This window comes from Poecilia reticulata, linkage group LG22 (genome assembly GCF_000633615.1).
Source record: "Poecilia reticulata strain Guanapo linkage group LG22, Guppy_female_1.0+MT, whole genome shotgun sequence".
NCBI classification, from domain to species: domain Eukaryota; kingdom Metazoa; phylum Chordata; class Actinopteri; order Cyprinodontiformes; family Poeciliidae; genus Poecilia; species Poecilia reticulata.
This window is the reverse complement of record NC_024352.1, coordinates 13,048,777-13,072,049: the sequence shown is the minus strand read 5'-3', so window position 1 is coordinate 13,072,049 and position 23,273 is coordinate 13,048,777. Positions and strand designations below refer to the sequence as shown.

Here is a 23,273-nt window from a genome sequence, read left to right as displayed (position 1 = left end):
ATCCCCCGGTTCTGCCACCAACTTTGCTTTAAATGCTTGGTGGTTTGATCTCCGATCAAGATAAGCTCATTTCTCCACTTCTCAGTCTTTTGTCATGTTGCTTCAGTCGTTTGGAGTCCAGCCAGCGCAAACAAAAAGACGAGGGTCTTGATTGCTTGAGGTCACTAGCAAACCTTGCATCTGCACACTAAACACGTTAGATTAAAGCTTCCTTGAAATTCCTTTTCTCCCAAAAAGCTAAACAACTCTAGAAGACTTGTTTCCTCTGATGGTATCAACAGCTTCAGCTGGAGGATTTCATTGTAGCACTTGTTGAAATGAGGTCAACGAAAATAAACTGTCTGAACATTTTATCTGTATTTGCAACTTGGTATTGTACGAATTTGTGGCTAGCAGTTCAAGGCAAATTTTTGTGCATCAGCCTTAAAGCAGAACTGAAATCAAATCTCAGAATATTGATATTGCCTGGATATCATTTAGTCGAGCACATACCAGGGGCCCATTTCTCCAACATAGAACTTAAATAACTTGTTTTTAGTGTTTTTATCAATAAGTGCCAAAGTAAAGTGATTTGGGGGCACAATTATATATTTCAGTTTTGGAAGCTGATGTATGAAACTTCAGTATTTTCTGGCCAGTTCAAACAATGCACATTTCAAAAACACCTTTTTAAAAATTTTTTTTCAATATTCAGTATGGGGTGAAAAAAGTAGTGTAATTATAATTTTTTTAATCATTTTTTGTTGGCTCAAAAACTCTTTCTAGCTCTCCTTTAAACTGTTACTGACTTGCTGTATGGGGCAGACATTATTGATGCATAAAGATTCTACCCCTTCAACAACTGTTGTCTAAAAAAAACAATGTAGTTTGCAAGATATTGTGATAAATCATTCACATAGCAAATCATCATTATGTTTAGAGAAAAACATATTTTAGATGAAAAGAAGTTTGACTCGCACTAGGCAAGGAAACCTTATTTGTACATAAACATTTAAGCACAGGAGCAAACGCATTAAACCCCGCTTCCTCTAGTGTATCTCTGATTCCTGGAGACATTGTGAACAGAGCTTTAATAAACTTAAGGGTCTGCATAGGAAAAATAAAAGTTGTTTGTCTTTAGCATATGTACGGTAAGGAATTTAGCAAAACTCGATATTTTGAGCTTTTGGATGGATGAGCATTTATGTTTTAAAAAGAAATCAACTCTGAGATTAGAGCCATGAGAAACTCCACATGTGATCTCTGTTCTAAGTTCTAAATTCACATCCGACATGGTAACCTTGTCAAAAATGATGAAATTCTCTGTTGAGAAATGTGTCATCGTAATGTAATAAGTGTATCCATAGGCAGAGCTGAAGTAAAGCAAATTGTTGAGTGCAGGTGTCAAAGCCCGCTGGGTTGTTGTTTGGGACTGTTGTCGATATTAATACCTCTATCTCCTCAGACGGTGTCGCAGCTTACGGTACCAGGCTCTCTCATAAGTGCTGCCTCTCAGCAGTCTAGCCTGTGGGGTCACAGCCATGTCAGTGGATTATTAAATCTATCCGCGTGCAGAAACTCAATACATAACCCTGTGTCCCTTAACCTGATGGTAGGTGTAGGGCAACCAGCTCACCAGGCTACTGTAAACACACGGGAGATGGGGGAAGGCTATTTATGGCATCATGTATTCCATTGTTATTGAAAAAGGTGTTACCTGTTCTCAAGCTAAAATGTGATGTTTAGAAAATTTCTATGTGACTCTTAGTTCAAAGGGGCAAAAAAAAAAAAAAAGATCTTAACCTTAAGTTGACCTTGTTTTCTTAATGCTCTACACAGTAACCCTCTTTTCTTACTGTGTCCCATAAGACATGACAGCTGTGGCAGTACCTTGTATGATGCATCTCACATGATTCACTTCTCAACCTTCTGGTGGTTTGAAGCACTCAACTTGACCATTGTTGGCTTTCCTAAAGGGAGCCTCCTGGATATGGACAGTCTTTTTTTTAGGTTTTTGTTCTTTCTAGTTGAATGAGAAGATCTCTGCTTTGGCTGTATAATCTTCTTAATACATGCTGGTTTTGATGGCCATCTCACCTGCTTTGAGAAATTGTTCTAGCACATAATGGACAAAATAACAGCTCCTCATAAGCTGTATAGTCCTTGATATTCACCTTGGCTCTGACAGAATCTGATGTACCGCAGTGATGTCATTCAGTCTAAATTATTTCCCCCTTGGAGGGTGAAATCATTTATTCTCAGTCTCTTAAGGTTGGTGAACCGGGGAGCACGCCCTGACTGCTGACTAATCGGTGAGGGATGTTGTGTCAGTCAACCCACTGACTTGAAGCGGATACGCTTTGGCATCTGCGTTACAGCAATTAATCTTCACTGTCAATACAAACTGGAACTGGAAAGCTTAATTTCACTTATCTGTCCTCGGGTGCTTTGCGTTTGCTTTTTGACATGTTGTTTTTTTTATTGGAGATTGCCCGTTTCCTGAATCCGAGTGGATATAATTTTTAATTTTTTGAAAATAATTTTCTCTCATGTTTACAAATGAGCTGTCTTTTTTTCAATGGAAACATGTGGTTGATTTTTTTTTTTTTTTTAAAGAAACATATTTTTCTATGCCTGGGTTCAAACCAACTTGAAGGTCCTTAAGCTAGTAATAACAGTCGTGAACCACTGGGTTTTTCCTGACTCGTACAATGATTATTTGGAAGAGGAAGCCTTATTCTGTCACTTATTCTGTCATGTTGTGTTATTGGACTTGTATATCATTTTCTTTTCTCTATCTGATTAATATGTTCAGAATTTAAAACTTGAACACATTCCAGTCTTGCCTTACACACTGAGCTGGCTCCGACACACAATAGGCCGTTATTTTGTGGGAATCTTCCCTAAAACGATGTGTTTAATGCACTGGATTCTCTACATGTTCATGTTTGGTCCCAGACATGCCTGCTGCTTTTGCCAATTATGCTATCATAGTGTGCCAAAGGCAAGTATTTTAACAAGCTGGAAGACTACTCACTCTTTCCAAGCGTCATCCATATCATCCTGCTTAATGTCCTGGCCTCTTGACAAGCTGTGCAGTAAGCTTAGTTTAGCCATGGGAGTTCTAGGCCAATGTATTTATAAAAAGGCATATATCACGGTTTTTTACAGATCTTCCCTTTAAATTGTATTCAGGTTTGTAGCACATCATAGATTTATTCAGAAATGTAAGAAAGCCCATAAAAGCAACAAAAGGCAGCCAAGGAAGCAGCTGAAAGTTACAGAAGACCAATGACGTTTCATCTGGAATGAAAAAAAATTGGGGGATCACTGCATAGTTTTTCACCCAAGACAAAATCACAGTCACCACAAAGTCTCAAGCTTTATCTTAAACTCAAAACTCAAATAGCTGTATGAAGATGTATCCATAAATTATTGGAAGTCAGGACAAATGTTATGAGAAACTCGACAGTCTCCCGGTAATTTGTCATAGTGGGTACTGACCAATTGTGACGAGAACAATACTTCGGAACACTAAAAGTCAGGCAGCGTTCAGATAAACATATTTGTTCCAGTTTTGACTAGCAAAGTTAATCTGATTCCCACAAGTGTACACTCTCCAGGCAACCTTATCACAATACTCTGTTGAGGAGCAGTGACTATACAAGTCACTGCTTGTGAGACTTGTACAAGTGACTGTACAAGTCTCACTTTCCCCCAGTCTGCTTGCTTACTCAAGCTACTCATATCTGTTTAACGTTATGCTCATAAGCACCACTGATGGTTGCTCAGCAGGTCTGGCTGTTGACTGTCTGCTCGAACTAAATGCTCCCTCATGGAGGATATGGGTTTTTGTGGGTGAGGAGAAACTCATCCGCCCAACTTGTTTACTCCCACAAGCTAACCAACATTTCAGTCATTGATGATCTATGTTGCAAATATACTCCCGACATCCTTTTTTGTGTCGCCAATATGTGGGAACCCATTCACTCCACATATTTCCATTAAAAGCTGCTCTTTTTGAAGCAAAGCAATCTACTTGGTGATAAGTTCTTTAAAATTCAATAAAAAGGCTCAATAAAACAGCCTTTTTTGAGCATTTTTGGGTTTTTTTGTGCAGCCTTTTTGATTTAATCTGGCACAAAAAAAAACCCTGCAGGCTGACAAGTCAGATCAAATTGTGTGCCTTTGTGGACATTACTGTCTTTAAAATTGGGTTAGTCTTGTGAATGTAAATTCTCTTGGGATTCAGATTGTTTATGAATTTGCATCTACAGTTCATGCTTTTTTTTTTTTTCTTTTTCTTTTGTTGAGGAGCTTTTCTGAAACAGTTACTGTATAACAGTAGCAATGAGAGAAACAGTAAAGGGTTTGTGATTGGCTTTTACCTCAGGGGTTAAGTGTCCCCCTCCGTTCCCTCTAAGGCCATCTTTGCTCAGGAGGAGAGGCCTGTGAATAAATGCCACCCTTGTCCTCTCGTAATGGAACAGCTTGACCCTATGAGGCCTTTGCTGGTCCAAGCATCTGCCTGTCCCCTCTTCCCCCAACGTTGTCCTGTGGGACCCTGCCTTCCTGTCACATCTGCCTGTAAGCAGTAACTCAATTAGTCGAGGAATTTCTTTCTAATGAATAAAAATTCGAGACTGGCCTGTCATTTTTCAGAACCACAATAGAAAGCCTGTCAGCTCGAACGCGTCGCTGATTTACTCTAATCGTGTGAAAAGTTGTTTCCTGAGCGCCGTGCGTGACAACTGCATTATGAGCATGATCCTCATTTGACATTCTTGAGCCTCCCTGTGCGGATGGGATAATGATGAGTTTGGCAGTGACCTTAATTTAATCGTGCCGGTAAAAGCGGTGCACATGTGGCACATCTGCTCGTGCTCTGCCATGTTTCGCCGTGCCCTCAGACGAGATGGCATCTGGTGCCAGCAGTGGCTTGTTTCTGTTTCATCAGCCCTTTCATAAAAGCACATTCCTTAATCAAAAGGCTGTGCAGCGTCGCACAAAGGAGTTTGTTTTCCAGAGATTTGCCTGCGACTTCTCTGCGGCAATCAAATGCGCTCACGTGGGTCCTCGTCCTCGTGAATGCTGAAACTGGTTGCACAGGTCAGTCTTTGTTTTGTGTTTGCGTGTGTTTAACTTTATCTGAGGAACACAAAGTGAAGGCTTGACTGCTTTGTTTAGCACCTGTGGAGGATTATAGGTCAGTAACGTCTGCCAACTAAAGTCTTGTGATGATTCAGATCTGGGGCAAACTTAGTCTTATTCAGTTTACTCGATTCTCTGAACTTAAGGGGGCCACTGTGCTAAAAATGAAAGATTTGTTTTTATTAAATTATTATTATTATTATTTTTTTTTTCTAAAATTTGAGTTTTTTTGTGCACTCTCAACTTCTTGCCAGTAGACCCCTTGCCCAGTTTTGGTAACAGAAAGTAGGTTGTACACAAACTATAAAATGGGGCTAAATTAATTATGAAGGTTGGTCTATATAAGCAGATAATCACTGGCTGTAGGTTTTGAACTAGCTGCTCCTGTTCGACTCCACTCCACAGAGTCAAACCAAACACAGCAGCTCCAAGCAAATTTATGCACACTGGCTGCTAAGTGGACAAACTACAGTAAAATTAAAATGACTGATCTTCTTTAATCTAGGGCCAATAAATATCCACACCTGTGGGTTAATCTGCGTGAGAGCTTGGCCGTGTTTGTGTGTTCCTGGATCCGTGACGTTTGTCTCACCCAGTATCGGTGCTTTCAGGAAGCTGAACGTGCAGCCGAGCTCATGTTTGTCTCCGGTATTTAGGTTTAGATGTTCTTGTTAGGAATGCACCAGTCAGAATATTTCTGTGCATTTTTGATTTGCACATTTTAAAAAGCCTGACCACCTTATGCTGATTATTGTTTATTCTATTTTCTCTGTGTTGAAGTATTTTTTTTCTTAACCTTTTCTGCTGTGAGCAGCCATCACGAGCGTAGGTGATGTGCAAAGACAAAATGTGCATGGAGTTAATTTAAGTTGTCTTTAGCATCTGTTGGTTATTAGTGCAGTTAGCATAGCTGGTAAAACAGCGGTTTCTATGTGGGATCCCTGAAGCAGTAATTTCCAAACTTTTTCCACATGGGCCAAATCACCAAAGCTTGACAGAAAGCTCAAGTTTGCTACCAAGCAGCTTACTAACAAGTACCAAGTTACTATAAAATTAAAATGTATCATAAAATGTGACCTATTAATAAACACACAGCTTATTTATATTTTTGAATTTGTCCACGTCCACCTACTGCCTGTGCTGGTTGTCCAAATCGGTGCCATTCTTGATTTTGAGCTGGTAATTCTGCACACAGTTATTCCAAGGGCCACATGTTGGACCCCTTTGCCTGCACTGCAGATTGCCCTGCTCATTTCTTAACTCTGTGATCATAGAGTGTCCTCACACAACTGAACAAATATACAGATAGAATGTACACAAGAATAACTCCATAAGATAGCCAGTATGAACACATCTATCCATACACACAGCAATATGCATAACACACTTAACGTGTGTGAAAAAGCGTAGGACGAAATAAGACGGTTTTTGTTCAAGTTCACAATATTCCGATGCTCAGAAGGTGTTGAATACAACAATTTAACTATAACTTAAACAGAGATTTTTAGGCTTTGCTATACAAGAAAACAAAAAACAAAAAACTGCACCATGAGTTTGTCTTTACCCATCAGGTTTGACAACTCAGATTTTGATTATAAAGTTGTGCAATACGTTGGATATGTGATTTCTGAAAACTATGCAATGTTAAAAAACATTTAACAATTGACTGTACAGAAATATTAATGGGAGTGGGCAAAATACGAATCACCTGAAAGTCTTGTTTTTACTGGGCTTTGATTTGAGTCCACAATCTATGAACAAAACTTTGAACATTTGATGGTTTTCAGGCTGCTTCATCCACCACAGAAGTACTACCTTGGGTCTTAACTTTCAACATTCACTTATTTCAGGCTTTTCTTTCTGAATGTCTGAGTTTGAAAAGGCAAAACAGATTATGGATTGCATGCTAAGCCAAGATTAGCACATAAAGAGAGGGTTGATTTAGCTAAAATGCCTCACACATGCACTCATGAATGTGCACTCATCAGGAAACATCAATCCAGATCACTTAACTGGGTCTGACTTGTTAAATATGGAGGAAGAAAAGCTAATAGTAGCTGCTTTTGTTCTTTGCTAACCTTGACCACAAACCAACCAGACGGGCCCAGGCTGGTCTAAGCACCACTAATGCACTTAAAGCACCATCATGGCGTCTTCCTGTCAGGTTGTCATGGTTATAAGCTTAAGCAGACGTGTGATGAATAAACTGCGGTGAGTGACATTAACCTGCTTGTTGGATATATTTTCATTTCCCGACTATTAATCATACCAAGGTCTACTGCTTGTGTTGTAAGTCGATCAGAGTGACCTGAGTGATGCATGCCATGTTGGGCCTGACTGTGATCTACAATTTGGCCTTTAATAGGCCATAAAAGTTGAACGGCTGCCAGTTTTACAGCTAGTTTAGCATGAACATATGGCTCAGCTTGGCTTAGGGAGAGGACGTTTGCTCACTGAGTCTGAATCACACGCTGGTAATTCATCAGCTCTGGCACTGCCAACACATTTGGGGGGAAGAGGGTCTTTCCTTGGACTGGGTAGAGTGGGCACCCTGTGAAGGGGAGGCTGCAGGAGCAAACTCCCATTTGGCGTCAGTGCTCCTCAAGAATGCAGAGAGGGATTAATGCATGCCTGCGGCAGTGATGGATGGAGCTTGGCGCCCACCGACCCCCACCACGCAGACATACACTCACAGAGCATATGGATGGAGACTGTTGGGCCCTACCCTGCTGCTGAATGTACCAGCTTTGCAGGTACATTTGTAGGTCTGCTGAGACGGAGCCAGAGTTTGGTTGTTTGCCCCGCTACCCCAGAAAGAGCTGTACTTAACCAGTATCGGGGCACACTGAGCTTCTACCATCCCAGGTCACCTTTGAGACACTTTTACTGCTTCACTTTGCAACTTTTATATCTTTAAATCGACTTCTTCCCCCTCAGTGCATTTCTCTTTCCGAACGCATCCGGTGATCAATGTTTCTGACAGATTTGTGCCCGTTTTCAAATCGACGTAGAAGCTCTGCCGCCGCTGTGTGACGTTCGGCAGCAGACTGTTTGATTTCTTTTTGTTTTGCGGTGGTCAATGTTCTCTGATGGATCACCTCAGGGAGTGATCGGCGTGTCTCACAAGAACGCCACAGTACGCCATGGCGAATGTTGCTACGATAATGAGTGAGTGAGATGTGGGCGGAGACCATTAATCACTCACACCACGTAGCGTGAGACCGATTATCCTGCAGAACACAAATGACAGCAGCAGTCAATTCCAGTAGGAACAATAGAGCATGTTAATGGGTTTAATGCAGATGTTGCATGCTCCAACGAGCACAATGTAAAGTCATGCTTTAACTCTGCAAAAAAAAAAGTTTGGTAAAGTTTCTGCCTTATTTATGACGACATAGATTACGACTGCCCTTCCTGAAGGGTATCTGCTGTACTTTCTCCTTTCTTGGCCTCAAAGACACTTCTTTTCCTCTGCCTCTTATCGTGTGTGAGATAATTGAGAATCTCTCCTCTCCCTTTGAACGAGCAAACTGCCATGCTTTGTCCCATCATCCTTGGGCATTCCTCCGCCCCCTAAACCTTCAGGTCTCTTATCTGACCCTGTGACTGGGCACATATTTGCACCGTCTGCCATTCATTTCATCACTTGTCCTCTTATCATCCAGGAATTTTCTGCATTACCCTGCCGGATGAAATCTGGGATTCTCATACATTTATAGAGTTGATTTTCAGGGATTTTGCGCTGCAGGAAAGATCTTTAGATGTGCAAAGTGCTGCGTCTTCTGAAGTGGATCAAGTCCTTTTGTTGTTCCTTGACCTACCAAATCCCTAAAATTAACTTCATCCGTCATTGAACTGTTTAACAAAGAAATTAATGAAGAGCACAATTGTAAATGCAGTCATCCAGCTCACTAGGTGTTTCACACTGCACCTTCCCTCTTTTGTGTCTTTTGCTTATTACTGAGTCAGACGAGTAAAAGAAAACAGAACTTTCCTACATTTTCTCACACTACAACTGCACACTTATAAACTAATAGTTTTTTAAAAAATAAAACATGCATTTGTATCTAGTTTGCCTCAAGACATAAAGGATACAGAAAACATTGCTGTGGTGCCCTGGTGAGTTGAAAATGAACATGTGAAGCGCTCTGGAGAAAAACTAATGCAGCACATCATCTTGGACTGCACTATAACAGCAGGGAAGTATGGTAGTGGCAGCATTGGGCTGTGTAGATACTTTCACTAGGACAGAGAAGCTGGTCAGAGCTGATGGAAAAATGGACAGAGTAAAATGCAAGAAAATCCTAGAAGAAACCCTGTTAGACACTGTGAAAGACTTAAATCTGGTTTGGCAGTTCACTTTCAGAGTGAACGGCCCTGAACAGAAAGCCATTAGTTTAAATTAAACCTTATTTACATGTTATGATGGCCTAGTGACAGCCCAGAGCTAAATCCAGCAGAGAATCACATGTACAGTTATAAAAAAATTGCTGTTCTTAGATGTTTTATCTAATATAAGTATTTTACAAAGAATAAGGAAGTATTTAAATTTCTAGATAAGTAATGACAAATGAAACATGGACATCCAGCTGTAATTGGATATCCATAGCAACACTCGTCAGACTTTTTAGATGTTTATTTGTAAAACATTTTGAAAAAAAAAGCACACGTTTTAACTAATTTGCCTCAACCTTCCGCTTGTGTATTGATCTATTAAATAAAATCCAACTAAAATGTATTTTATGTTTGTGGTTGCAGCATAACCCCTGTGTACAAAAACGAATCTAGTGGAATGAAAACTGTTGCAAAGGCACTTTGCGCTTGACGTGAAGCAGCAGATGGACAGCGACACCCCCTTGAGGACATCTCGAGTCATTGTCTCTTGCAAACAGCGCCTTCAGAAGAGGTTAATGCCTCGTGTCTCATTCTCAATTATTACACTGCAACCTGCACCCTGTTCATTTACAGTCTGCATGAAAGGAAGCATCTTTCTAAAAAAAAAAAAAAAAAAAGAGCTGAACTCTAGCCATCACAGGCTGACTTGTTTGAAGAGATGGTCAGATTTCACAATTTATGTCATACTGCTGTTGATGTAACATTGGAGATAATGACGTTTTAATCACGTTAGAAAAGCCAAGCAAAAATACTTGGAATCCTTCACATGACGCATCTCGCTAGTTAGATTGTCAAAGATCGGATTGGGATAGATTTTAGGGTGGAACCCAGTGTGAAACAAAAGCTTTGACCTTTCACCCTGATTCAAAGCATCCCGGCTTAAGTAAATTCCACCCGTCTGTCTCTCTCTTTCTCTCACCCCCACGTCTCCCATCCTGCTAATTTTAAATGTTTCTCCAGACGCGTTGATCTTTTTTCAAACCATTCTTCTTATTGCGACACTCTACTAATTGCCGCTAATATCAAGCAATTAAGATGCATTTATTTGTTTCCGAGGGATATTTTGTTCACAAATTGCTGCCCATCGGAGTCCCCAGCAAGCAACAGTAATCAATGGCGTCAAACTATAAACGGCCCCCCAGCTACAAATGTGGCTCCATCATGCTGTTTATGAGAAAGCCGTTGAAATATTAGTGAGCCGACTAAAGAGTCATATTTCTCTCCCCCCACGACTCTGCCCCAATGCTCTTCCTGCGCCCCATCTGTCAGACCGCTCCCATGAGCGAGCGCCGCTTCAATATGAGTTTTTCATCAGAGATAGATTATCGCCGGCGATCGGCCTGAGATTAAATGCAACGTGATGAATGTGTTTTGCATAAAAGAAATGATTTACTCAAAAGGTTAAGATGTCTGCAACACCACATTAAGGGGATGGATGCCTTACTGTAGTTATTAAAATCAGATGAGGCTCTGCACAGTCCCTAAACAGGCTGCATCTACATGCGTCTGCGAGCTCAGAGTCAGCTGGAATGAAAAATATGAATATTTGTTTGGTTTGGTCCAAAATGATGCATTGAATACATGGTTGATTAGAGTTTTGACCTTTGAAAATTACAATTTTGATTTCCTTAATAAGACCAGAATTTAAAATATTTCTTCCTGATCTTCCTCCCATGAGGGGTTCTTAATTATTAATCTGTGGAACAGAGGGGAGGATAGGATTTTACCAATTTGAAATGTAAAAAAATATGGAGTTGACATTTTAGTTAGCGTGGCATGGCTAGGGCTAGTAGAAACACAAAACATTAGTTCTATCTCTGCAGAAAATGTAGATTACTAAAAGTCTGACAGCATTTTAAAATCTATTTTTCCCCATGACATGTTGAAAACTCCGTGATGAGAAACAGATCACCTATGATGTCTTGCTGCCAACCTTCCTGTTATTGGCTAACAAGTCTTGCTCTCTCGCTCTTTTGCAGCCATTCAGTTCCTTTTTTAAATAACTTCTTGCATACATTCCTCTGGCTTCATTTTAAACACATATTGTACATAGTTTTTATTTTGAATCTTCCCCGTGCAATATCAGGAATATGAAGAGTGTTGCTGTCAACAAGACTGGTTAGCTTCTGATCAGCAGAACAGCCGTAACTTGGTGTGGAGACCAATCTGGTTGGAAATTGCCAGTTTTCTCAGCACGTCGCTATCTAAAAGTTATAATTTAAAAACAAAAAACTGGGTGATGCTTTACATTACAACAATTACAAATTGTATTTGTATAGCACATTTCAGCAGCAAGGCATTTCAAAGTGCTTTACATAATAAAAAAAACAAACAAAAATAAAACCTACGTTTCTAAATGCAAAGCCTAGCGAAATTAAATGTAATATAAGCTTAGCTAAAGTTAACATTTAGAGGATTCCCTGCTGTGACGTTCTGTTACATTGTTGTGGATCTTCGCAGCATCTGTGTGCGATGGAGATTCAGTCTTCTTAGCATTGAATTATGTGACATCAGGCCATCAGAAGTCATCTAAACCTCATTATCAGGGTAGAGTTACCTTTTTTTTTCAAAGCATCATCCTGCTAAAGAATGAATCCTTTGTTAATACCCGCAAACAAAAATGCTGCTCCTGTTTTTTTAATCTTGTGAAATCATTTGATATGCTTTCGTTCATTTTTTCTTGTATTTCTTTGCTCATGAATAGTAGTTCAAAATATCTGTATGTTGAATCTTTGTCCTTCAGATTCCGGTGCTGCATTCATTTCAAAGTGTAAGACAAGAATAAAAATTACCTTAGAGGGTGTGTGTGTATGTGTGTGTACACGCCTGGAGCCTGAATATATTGGGATTTAATTCAGCTCAGGAGATCAGAGCTTATTGGGGTCTTAATTGGAAATAATTAGGGGTCAGACAATTTGGCCGGGTGGAATTGGATCTAGCACCTGCTCTTCATGAATATGCATCTTATCGGGCCTCTCTCTTCGTGTGAGTCTGAATGTTTTCGTGTCTCTCACTGGCTCGAGGCGTGGCGTTGACCAACCCGTTCTAAGATGCCTGCTCCGACAGGCGCACAAAAGCCTTTGAGAAGATCCCAGACTAGGCCACGAGGACTATTGTGCTGCTAACAATGTTGTTTAGTCCTGGTGAGTGCGGCTGATATTAGGTCTCTAGGTTGACGTCTCTGTCGACAGCAGGCCGGCTGAAGGCTGTTCCACAGCTGCTCCTGCAGCGTGGCATGGATAAGACTTTGAATTGCAATTCAAGACAATGGTTTTCGAGAGCAGAGCTCAGTTCGGTGCTTTAGTAATAGGCCAGGCAGCGGCTCTCATTTGTAAGGGCGATTCGAGTGACTCAGACACAAACCACTAGCACGTGAAAGCTTTCTAAACGGACTTTTCGAGCTCCGACTCTGTTTGGTGTTTTTGTGTGGCTTTCTGCACGGGTCCAGTTTGACCACAGCTATGTGAACCGAAGACAAATGGAGGCCTGCGTGTGCTTTTAGGCTGACGGCGGTCTTGGGACAGTCTCCACTGAGACAAGTCTTAGTCACAACACATTGGAGAACCTGATTCCAGGGAATGTTTTTCCACATCTCTTTATGTTCTGTGATTGGCCTTAGTTCGGGGAAGGATGTCAACATGTCATTGACTCCGTTTCCTTCTGTGCAGCTTTAGTGGAATGTTTATGTGATGAACCAACTCCAAGTAGCACAGAGCTGKGAAGTGGAAGGAAGATGAAGCATGGGATTCAAAATTTTATGCAAAACAAATCCACAAGTTGTGGAATGCATTTGTTTCCTGTTTATCACTAGCCCCTTACGGGACACATGCCCCTGAAAACAACATCCACATCCTGGAACAAAGTGGCGGGAGCATCATGCGATCTAAAGAGTTGTAAGAGTTGGGAACATAGATGTTGCCAAATACAGGTCAATCATGGAACATTGACTTCAAAAAATATGGTAGAAGGCATGGTGGTAGTCCCATTATGTCGTGGGGATGACTTTCTTGACGCAAACCAGAGACAAACACGTCTCTGTCTATGTTGGCTGATGGTTAGTTGCTGCTGCAACATGTTTTTGTCACTTTGGAGAAACTAATTCCTTGGAAAGTTTTGCCACATTCCTTTACGTCCTCTGATCAAAAGACCGGCTCAGAACTCATCAAAAAGATTACGTGTCATTGACTTCAGTTCCTCCTGGGTGACTTTTTTTTTTTTCCCCTCCCTCTTGACTACCTCTAATCACTCCATGGTCTTTATTTTTACCCCCACTTACCCTTACTCATAGGACACTTGTATGCACACATTCTTTCTTTCCTTCTCCTCTGGCCTCCTCCTGAAGTCATTGTGGTATTTAGGGTCAGACAAGAGCTCCAGTCATTGCGCCCTCCCAGGCAGTACTGCAGCCATTACACGCCAGCTTGTCTCGCCCAATCGCCTCAAACTGCTTTGGGGAAAAAAAAAAAAAAAGAACCCTCCTTGGCTGCTACAAACCCTGCATCCTCCTCCTCCTTTCTATAACGGAAAAGCTGAATGATGGAAAAAGAAATCAGTCACCCAGTGGAGCATTTTTTTTTTTTTTTTTTGCCATGCACTCTTAATAGATGAGTGCTATAAAACCTCTTGGTGTCTTGTCCTGAGTGAGCTCTTATGTTAGGAACTTTTCACTTCTCTCTCCTCTTTGCTTTCTGGCTTTTCCTGCTGCTGCTGCGTAACCCAGGGCCACCCTTGGAGGACTGTGATTCGTTGCTCCTCCAAAGCCGGGAGGGAGTTTCCACGTGTCGTCCAGTGTGTCTGGGTGTGTGTGAGTCAGATGGTGCGTGTGTGTTGCTGCTTTAAGACTATGAGCACTGGTAGACAAAATCCACTTTGAAAGTCAAGAGAGCACCAGTGTGATTTCTAGTTTGCGAGCTCTTCAAAGAGCTTCTAGATTAAAGCCTTTGCCACGGAGGTAAGCCATGTTATGGATTCTGTTTTATCTTTCTATTCCTTTGTTTCTGCTGTTTGGTGGATTAATGGGGAGCCAAGGTGAGGAGGTTGATTCCTATTGCTCAGCTGCACAGGTGTGGGTCCCTTTATGTGTTTGCTTGTGAATCTCCATTTAAATCTGGTAGATAAGTTAAATCTCCGGCCTACTTTGCTGTGGATCCTTCAGGATGCTGCTTTGTAAACACTGATATGCTAAAGTGACCTTTCACAGTCTCAGCCTTTATCACTTCTGTTGACACATTACAAGGTTTTTGGGATCTGTTGCCCCAAACGCATTAATCTGAGGAAAAAGTTCTATCTAGATGCATGGATGCATGGTTTAAACAGTTTGGAAACTTTAATTCTCTTCCGGTTGCTCTGAAACGAACATAGCATACGTGTATAAATCTCTGCCTGGGGGCTGCCATGTCACTCTTGGTCGGTAGCCAGCCACGGAGCCTCGAAATGCATAATGAGAAAGTCTGAAAAACACTTAACAAGCACTCTGATGGATGTTTAGTGGCTTTGCTGGATTCACCACACAGTAATATGAGCTTTCAGAGTGATTCATAGACAGACATTTCTACTCGTAAGCAAACAACTGTGTGATTCTTTAAGTCTTCTTCAGATGACAGAAACACAGCAGGAGATGGGATGTTCTTTTCTCCAGTTACACAGCTTTCCTTCACTTCCTGTTGTGGTTGTTTTCCTTTTTTTTCTAGGTTTAAAGTTGCAAAAGCAACTGTAAACTTTGGAACTTTAACAGCTTTGTTTTTGCAGCCCCTCAGAAAAGTGATAAGAGTCTCATGGGCTGTGATTTGACAGGAGGAAGGCAGTCCGATTCAGCCCCTACAAGCAGATGACCTCATAGCTATAACTCTGCAGTGCTGGAATACTCAACCTCACTGAGAATTTGTCACTTGCACTTCTCGTTTCTGATCTTTTTTTCTGCTAGAAAAAAAAATCTTAAAGCTCAAATAAGATTTGTAACATTCCTAAAACGTAGCTGCAGTTTATTGGGGAAAAAAAAAGAAGGACAAACAGGATTGTGATGCTTTTCTGGAGAAAAACCATGTGCAGGCTTATGTGGTGCACCGTTCATCTGCAAGGTAATTTAAAGAACTTCATGGGAAAACAAAGAAACAAAATTAAATCAAATAACTGAGTACACAAGAAGAAAGAAACTATAAAATACTCATTTAAAGTAGATTCATATTATGCTTAAACAAAAATGACCCAAAAAATTTTGTCTTAAGATACCCACATTTGATTTGATTTGTAATCCATAAATAACACAGTTCTGATTTGCTAAGTAAGATTTCAGCCAGTCCCATTTGCCTTTGAGGCATTGGAAATGAATTATTTGATGGGATTCAGGTATTGTACTGACAATCCTGTCCAGATTTGTGTTTTGTATGAGAAATATCAGGTCTAAAATACAAAATAAAGAGACTGCAAACTTAAAACAAGGTAAAAGACAAATTCAAATTGAGACCTTCCTGAACAAATTGTTTTGGAAGTTCTCGGAAAATCTGGAGGGAACAGTAATATTTCATTTAAATTAGCCAAGTGTTTGCTACCCATTTAATTTATGGAAACACTGAGCAGGTTTCCAGTGAAACCGTAGCATTTTTGTTGTGGTCCAGCTTCTTGCTTATAAGTCACCATTGATTGGAGTCTCTGACACAGGCACTCTTTGGAAGTGGCTCTCGGAGTGGAACTTTTCAGAAACATTTTGACAAGGCGATAAAATCACAGCGCCGTGTAGTTTTCTCGCATGACCGCTACAATGACTTCAAGGTGTCTTTCGTCCAAACAGTGACACAGTGCCATCTAAACGTGGAACTTTTCCCCAATCAACATCCGAAAATACCGGCAGTTTCCAGACAGCGGTTTAAGTAAACAAAGGTTTAGAGAGTGGAAGGATTGTTGTAAACACATAAACTTGTGAATAAACACAATGCAAGATGTAACATTATGTAATCTGGGTAGATGGAATAAAAAAGATCTGAAGACATAGCCTTAAGGAACCCCACTTGAGGTCTTTGTTTGTCCAGTTTTATATTTGCCAAGTTAGACAAGTTAAATCTGTTATGAACGCTAACTTGAGACTGGGTGTGTGTAAATTGTTTGGAGCTAAAACAAAGACCATTCAACATTATACTCCTCATTTTCGTATGGGTTTGTGTAAATAGTTTCAAGCTAAGCTTCTGTTTGACAAATACATGGTGGTCTTTATGTAGGGAAAAAGTCAGTTACATCCTTAACATTTAAAGCACCTTCTGTGTTTATGCCACACCAAGGTGTGGCCCATTCTTTTGCAGCATCCCTGTCTGGAGGCACTGTTAGACTAAACACTAGGCTTACGTAGGAGTCACCCAGGGGTGGTGTGAGAAGAATTCCAGGTCAGAGGGTGTGCGGAGGGGCGCAAGAGTGGCAGTGGTCCCTTGGCCCCAGAGCAGATGGTCCTTAGCAGGCCTTTTTGATGAGAACAGAGGGCTGAAGGGACAGAGGGAGGGTGAGTTCAAGGCTGGGTGCAGTGTGGTTTGCTGCTAAAAAGGAAGACTTGTCTCGTTTTCCCAGCGAAGTCACACAATGCGCCAGTTCAACTCGCAGCAGACGGCAAACGTGTGCGTCTTAGGGGTTTGTGTGTTGGGATGGGATGGCTTTGAGCCTTTCATACTCGCTGGCCTGCTTTGGCTGAATAAACTTTTGCAAGAAAAGCATCAGCAGTGGTCCTCAATGAAAGCAGTGACTGTGACAAGTTGGACAACTGGCTTTATGTTGACTCCTGGTGTCGTCGGCAGCTGCTTTCTCAGTCTTCATTTCACAAACAGAATTGTATGCTACTCTTTATTTGTGTAAAGGTATTTTAAAACCTTTAAAACGTTGGTACCAATCATATGATCTTCTGCCTGAATTAGGTTATTGCAAGATGGTGACGTGTACGAAAAAGGGAGGTAAAGTTAGAAAGTATCTCATCTTCCCCCGAACTAATAAAGGGAATTGAAGTATTTACACCAAGACATCCCATACAAAGACAGTCCATATGTAGTTTGGCCTTTGGATTCATTGGCAATGTGGCTCCAGCAAGGGTGAAAATTATTGGTTTTTTACTGCTTTAATAAGTGGGTCCAGAATTATAGTTTGTCTTCCTCTCGGGATCAGCTCTACTTGAATTCAGTCTCTGCTGGTTTTGACTCAGTGAATGAAACCAGTGTTTAGCTAATCTTCCGATCAGCCCAGAATGACGGTTCAAGTTCGTTAGGAGCCTTGAATGTCTGCAGCCAAGTTTCCACTGGACTATCAGGTGCTCTTCTCCATCAAAGCAGAAGGAGTAAGTCCTGGTGGATCTTCTTTGCTTGTCCTTGAGCTTCAGGACCCCTTGCGTATAAAATGCTGTGGATTCACATATGAACTGCACTCGTCAACAGCCGTGCCTTTACACTGCCAGCACTATTTAAATCTTGCTAAACAGTCCAGGTTTATTCAAACAGAAGCAGTTAAACTCCTACCGCAGTGGTGCAGATCACTTAAGCCAGGAGTTTAGGACTTTTGGCAGGGGTATATTTACCCTGCAACCTTACACATGCTGTCCGTGTGTTGCGAAGCTCAGTGGCCTTGCCGCTATGTGTTTGAGCTAAGGCTGTGCAGTTAGGTTACATTACACACAACATTCATGCTTCCTCAAGATGCCAAAAGGCGCTTCAGTGTCTCCATAAATATCGCTCCTCATTGCTTCCTATGCCCTGGATCATGCTTTCAGACAAATTTGGCAATGAGGAGTGGGAGGGGGAAGAGGGAAAATTTTTTTTTAAATCTAAGCTAGCGAGAGGAATTCAAGGTTTAAAAATAAACAAACGGTTAAACTGTAGCCGGCTTTGAAAAACCTTCCCGGACCTGATGAAAAGAGACGTCATTTACATGTGGGGAGGTGGAAAAATGCAACATATGTTTGATTTGGATGGATGATTAAGGAGAGTTGGATTTAGAAGGGAGGAGTGATTTTTATTTTTTACTTTTTTCATGCTGTAGGAAGTCTATCCTGAGATTCCTGGGTGAAATTCCATACACGTCTACATTACTGTGTGTTTGTCTTTCAGGCAGTGCCTGAATATGTTTTTGCAAAGCTTTTTCCAAGTTTTATACCAGCAGCCTTACCCTTTTTTTAAAATTTTTTTTAATTCAGCTGCGGGACGGATTTATCTGTATGAACAGACGACAATGCCAAACATTGTCCTAATCAAAATGTAGAGGATTTGTTTTGATCTTTAGGTTACACACCTTTTATGAAGCACAGAGCTCAATACACAAAGCAAATTACAGTGCAGCGGAAAGACTAATTCCTCTTCTTCTCTGTTTGTGTTCCAGGTTCCAGGTGAGCCACACAACCAAGGAATGAGTTAACTTTGGAAAATGAGGCACAGATAACTCTAAATTGTGAAACAAGACTTCCCAAGAGGTGAGTTTTAACAGCTTTTTGCCGTTCTTTTTTTTTCATCAGCATGCACGTAATGATCGATGCTCCTTCCCCGTCCAGCTTATTTGTTCTTAATCTGCTTGGTGAGCTAAATTAAAGTCTTAAAGTCAACTGTAGGGGTTGATCTGCACCTGTTATGTAAGAGCAGTCTTCCTGTGATTCATGTTGTTCAGCTCTGTAATGTAATCTCGGTCTGGTCACGGCTCTGACTCTCCAATGAAAACATGCTTTGGACAGTGTGGAAGAGATTTCCTATTGTTCCGAGTATTGTCACCCATAACAACCATGACAGCCCAAAAGCCTGTTTATCTTACAGGGGTTTTCTGTTTGGGGAAAAAAAATAGAGGTGTAGACCTAACCATTAGTGACAGATGAGATAGAATTATTGCTATCTTTGTTAAAAAGCACATATTAGACACGTAGCTGCTTTGCTGTGGAAATAGTCGCTACATTTTGAAGGTAGTCCTTTTGAATGTCCTTGTCTTTGTCTGTGAGGTGTAGCCTTACGTTTTCAACCAGGATTAGATTTACAGGTGCATCATAATAAGTGAGAGCATAATCAAAAAGTTTTTTATTACAGTAATTGAACAAAATCAATTGATGGAAGTGAAAGTTTAATTGAAGGGAAAAAAAAAAGATTTCCACGACAAACATAAACTTTGGACCACTAAACAGTCCAGTCCTTTTTTCCTTTGCCTTGGCAGGAAACGTATGTTCTGCCAAAGATTGAATGAACTCAAGCAATGTTCTGTTTGCATCTGTGTTTGGTGACTCTCAAGCATACAAAAATTGCCTTGTTAATCTTCCCCTAATTCGTTCATAGTCTTTACTTCACAGTCTTCTCAAGGCTACTGTTATCATTCCCAATTGCTCTGATTTCTCCCCTTCCACTAAACTTTCCATTACTATTCTTGAAACCCTCAGGCTTTGAACAGCAGACTTTTTCCAGTAATAACCTTTTGGCATATGAACGTCTACTGGTCAGCTATGAAGTCTGCTATTTTTCGATTGATTGTAAAGCACTTTTATATGATGTATTCTACAGTACAAAAATGTAAGTTTAGCTCTTTGAATGGAGTTACGTTGCTAAAATCTCAATCATGTTCTTATTGACTGAGCTGCAGCTGTAAATGTCAATTATGGATTTGTATGTATGTCCCTTGCATTTAGTAAAGGTGACCGTTATGGTTTGTTTATTTGCTTTTCCAGTGCAGGATGGGGAATTCAGAGAGCCAGTACAGCATTGATGGTCCGAAAGGCACAAGCTTCATCTTCCCCAGGAAACAAAAGCCGTATTCACTGAAACTCGGCTCAACCAAAGATGACGTTCTTTCCCCACATACGTGGTGGAAAAACGCCCCACTCGGCTCAGGGTACAAGGCAAAATGTGTTGGTCGTGGTTGTTTGTCGCCTCCTAAAAGCAGACACTCTTACTCAGCCCAACGCTGCGACTACGTCTGCAAAGGAGCGAGGGGTAGCACCGAACATCACTGGCATCGCTCGCCTGGATGCGGCATTCGAAGACGGCAACTGTCAGATGACTATGAAGAGAATCCGTACGGGGCTGAGCTCAATGGGCGCTCTCTGAACGGACACGGCGATGAGCAGGAAGTACTGGAGGAACAGAGCAGCCCGAGGGTGGTGATCAAGAAGGATGGCACTCTCAGGGTGGAGTTCACAAACACCTCAGGAAGCCCCTTGCTCCTGGATGAGGCCTCTGGTCCAGTCCAGCTGCTCAAGTTCTCTCCAAATTTGGAGGCTACGTCCACTCCGAGCTTGCCGGGTTCCAGTGGCAGTAGGCAGGAGGCCCACCGGGGTGGACCACCACCAGCTTCTACCTCCTCCACTGCCAGGACTAGCAAGGGAAGCTCACTGAGCTCCGAAGGCTCCTGGTACGATTCCCCGTGGGGTCCCGGTACAGAGCTATGTGATCAGGACCAACCATGCTGTACTAGCAGAGCATTAGAGCATTCCCCTATACATCAGCTTGACTCCTTTGCAGAAAACCCTGCACCTCCATCTAGTTCAGAGCTCTACAGGGACTCCACAATGGCTGCCACTTTTCCTACAGCCAGCGAGTTGTCCTCCCAGTCACAGCAGCCTCCGTCGGGCCGAAGGCTGCATCGAGCTTCTCTTGCGTCTGTACTGGACGTGCCTTTGGTGGAAGAATGTGCAGAGCCACGGCAGTATTCATCGTTCACCTTGCCTTGTCGTAGGCCCAAAGCCCATACCATTAGTTCAAATATGGAGCAGTACCACGAGCCGGCGCAGCAACAGCAGCAACGTAGGCACGACTTTGTTTTCAATAAGAAAGACTCTATCAAAAACCGGATCAGACGCTTCAGTGACTGGACGGGCAGCCTCAGCCGGAAGAAGAAGAAATCTCAGGTGAGTTGGTCAATATTATTCTATCGAGAAATACACAATAGATTAGTTTCTTTTTTCCGCTGTTTTTGTGAAACTTTGACCTGCAGATGGTGATTTTGTCCAATTCCTGAATTAGAACTCAGAAGCAGCAGCATTAAAGTAGTTTTTTTTTAGTCTTCCTGCTGAGTCGTCATTAAGGATTTATTTTGAGAGCAGAGGCGTAGTTGTGTTGCATGTGAAAGAGAAGTGTAATAAAGGGTTTTGCTGAAGTTGTAAAGCAAAGATAAATGATTTAGAATAAATTGTTATATAAATTGATTACCAACTTATATTTTCAGAAATTGAACTTGCATACCTCTAACTTCAATGGCCCTATAACATTTAACATTTCTACCTTATCTAATGAACCTCCTTCACTTAGTAAATTCTCATAAGGGTGTTGTAGTGAGGATGATTTAAGGATTATAAAAAGGTTGGATTTCTGAGTTTCCACTCGGCCTTTCATCAGCATTGTCTGATTTCTAATTGGATTTTTAGTTGTATTGTTTTGTTTTTATTGTGTTATGCCAGCCATAGACTAAAGGCAAGACAATGCTCTTATAAACGTCTTTTTGCTTCATAATTAATAAGATTGGCAGATTGCAAGTGTCACATTAATGCAGAGGATAAGCTTGTAAGACATGATGCCAGATGGATGATATTTCCGTCCACACTACAACTGTCCATATTTTTCTCTTTTTCCAAATATTTTACTGTCTTTCTTGTAAGTGAGGCCGTCTATCAGTCACCTGATTAGTTGGTGAATGGGGAGTTCTGTGGTACTCTGTGTCAATAAACAGCTGGAGAAAACTCTGATTACTCCATCACTTTCTCAATGAAATGACTTTAAGCCACAGGAACAGTGTACTAAAAGATTTTAGCACATTTGAAACTGATTTTATAACCTTGGTGTGGCTTGATGCACCAAGTCAGCTCTGACTGTTACATTATTTCCACACGTTTCTTGAGTTCTTTTTTTTTTTTTTTTTGCATGCTAGCTGTACGTGTAAGCTGTAAGTTTGTTCATTTGGCTCTTTGTTTATGGGTGAGCTAGGTTTTTCTTGAGACAGGTTCAAAGATACTCCACTAGATATGATTTCCCTCGGGTAATATGATCCTTGGACTGCACACGCACTGATCAGAACCTGGATTAGAAAGAACTACAGTTTGTCTTCATGTTTCACGCACTTGTTGGGAGTTGTGTGATTTTTCTTGGCCAGTCTGCAACTTTACTAGCTGCAATTTGACCCAGAAGGTTTGTTTAAACCAAGCCTGCACCCTTGTCCTTCGTCTTCGCAGCTTGAGAGCAATTGTTTTTGCTTTAATTCTTTTTGGCTTTGCCTTGTAAATGTTTTAAGAACACTGCTTGGGCTCTGCCTGAAGGAAAGCTGTAAGCCTTTGAGACGCTCTGCAGAGTGAAACTAAATCCTTAACTAAAGATTTAACCCCACCCGGCCTTTAATGTTAATGTAGGAGCTGTAGTTGTTCCAGTTGTGCACAGATTTCCGGAACTCCCCTCATAGTCGTTGTAGGAAATATCTGCTATAAGGGATTTGTGCTTAATCACTGAATTTTGCTTCAAAACAAATAAGACTGGACTCATTATAATATTCATAAAGAGTTCTGAGTGTTTTTAGAATATGTGAGCTTCTCTTTACGCTCAAACAGCAATGACTTTGCACTACCACAGTAAACCTTTCCAGACTAAAAACACCCCTTTATTCTGCTGCTAAATGTTCTATTGTCCAGCATGTGCTAAATTCATGATCTTAACTTCTAGACTTGCTTTCCAAAGAAAATATTTGTATCAGCCAGAAATCCTCTCAAGAAATACAAAAACAATAAATCTACAGCTGATCTGCTTTATTACAGGGCGAGTTACATGCTTAACATA

At 41.2% G+C, this 23,273-nt stretch overlaps 1 protein-coding gene across 4 annotated transcripts in view; it reads left to right on the top strand.

The window, feature by feature from the left end:
* tiam2a (TIAM Rac1 associated GEF 2a) overlaps window positions 1-23,273 on the top strand; it is a 77,109-nt gene that overhangs the window by 5,671 nt on the left and 48,165 nt on the right. For 2 of the 4 annotated variants that reach the window (XM_008399540.2, XM_008399539.2), the window contains exons 2-3: window positions 18,865-18,955; window positions 20,183-21,361. In XM_008399540.2, coding sequence (XP_008397762.1) covers window positions 20,189-21,361 — 1,173 coding nt within the window. In that variant the 5' untranslated portion in view covers window positions 18,865-18,955; window positions 20,183-20,188. Of the gene's footprint in view, window positions 1-14,335; window positions 14,477-18,398; window positions 18,420-18,864; window positions 18,956-20,182; window positions 21,362-23,273 lie in introns of those variants that run through there. The other 2 variants (XM_017302420.1, XM_017302421.1) reach the window with 2 other exon arrangements.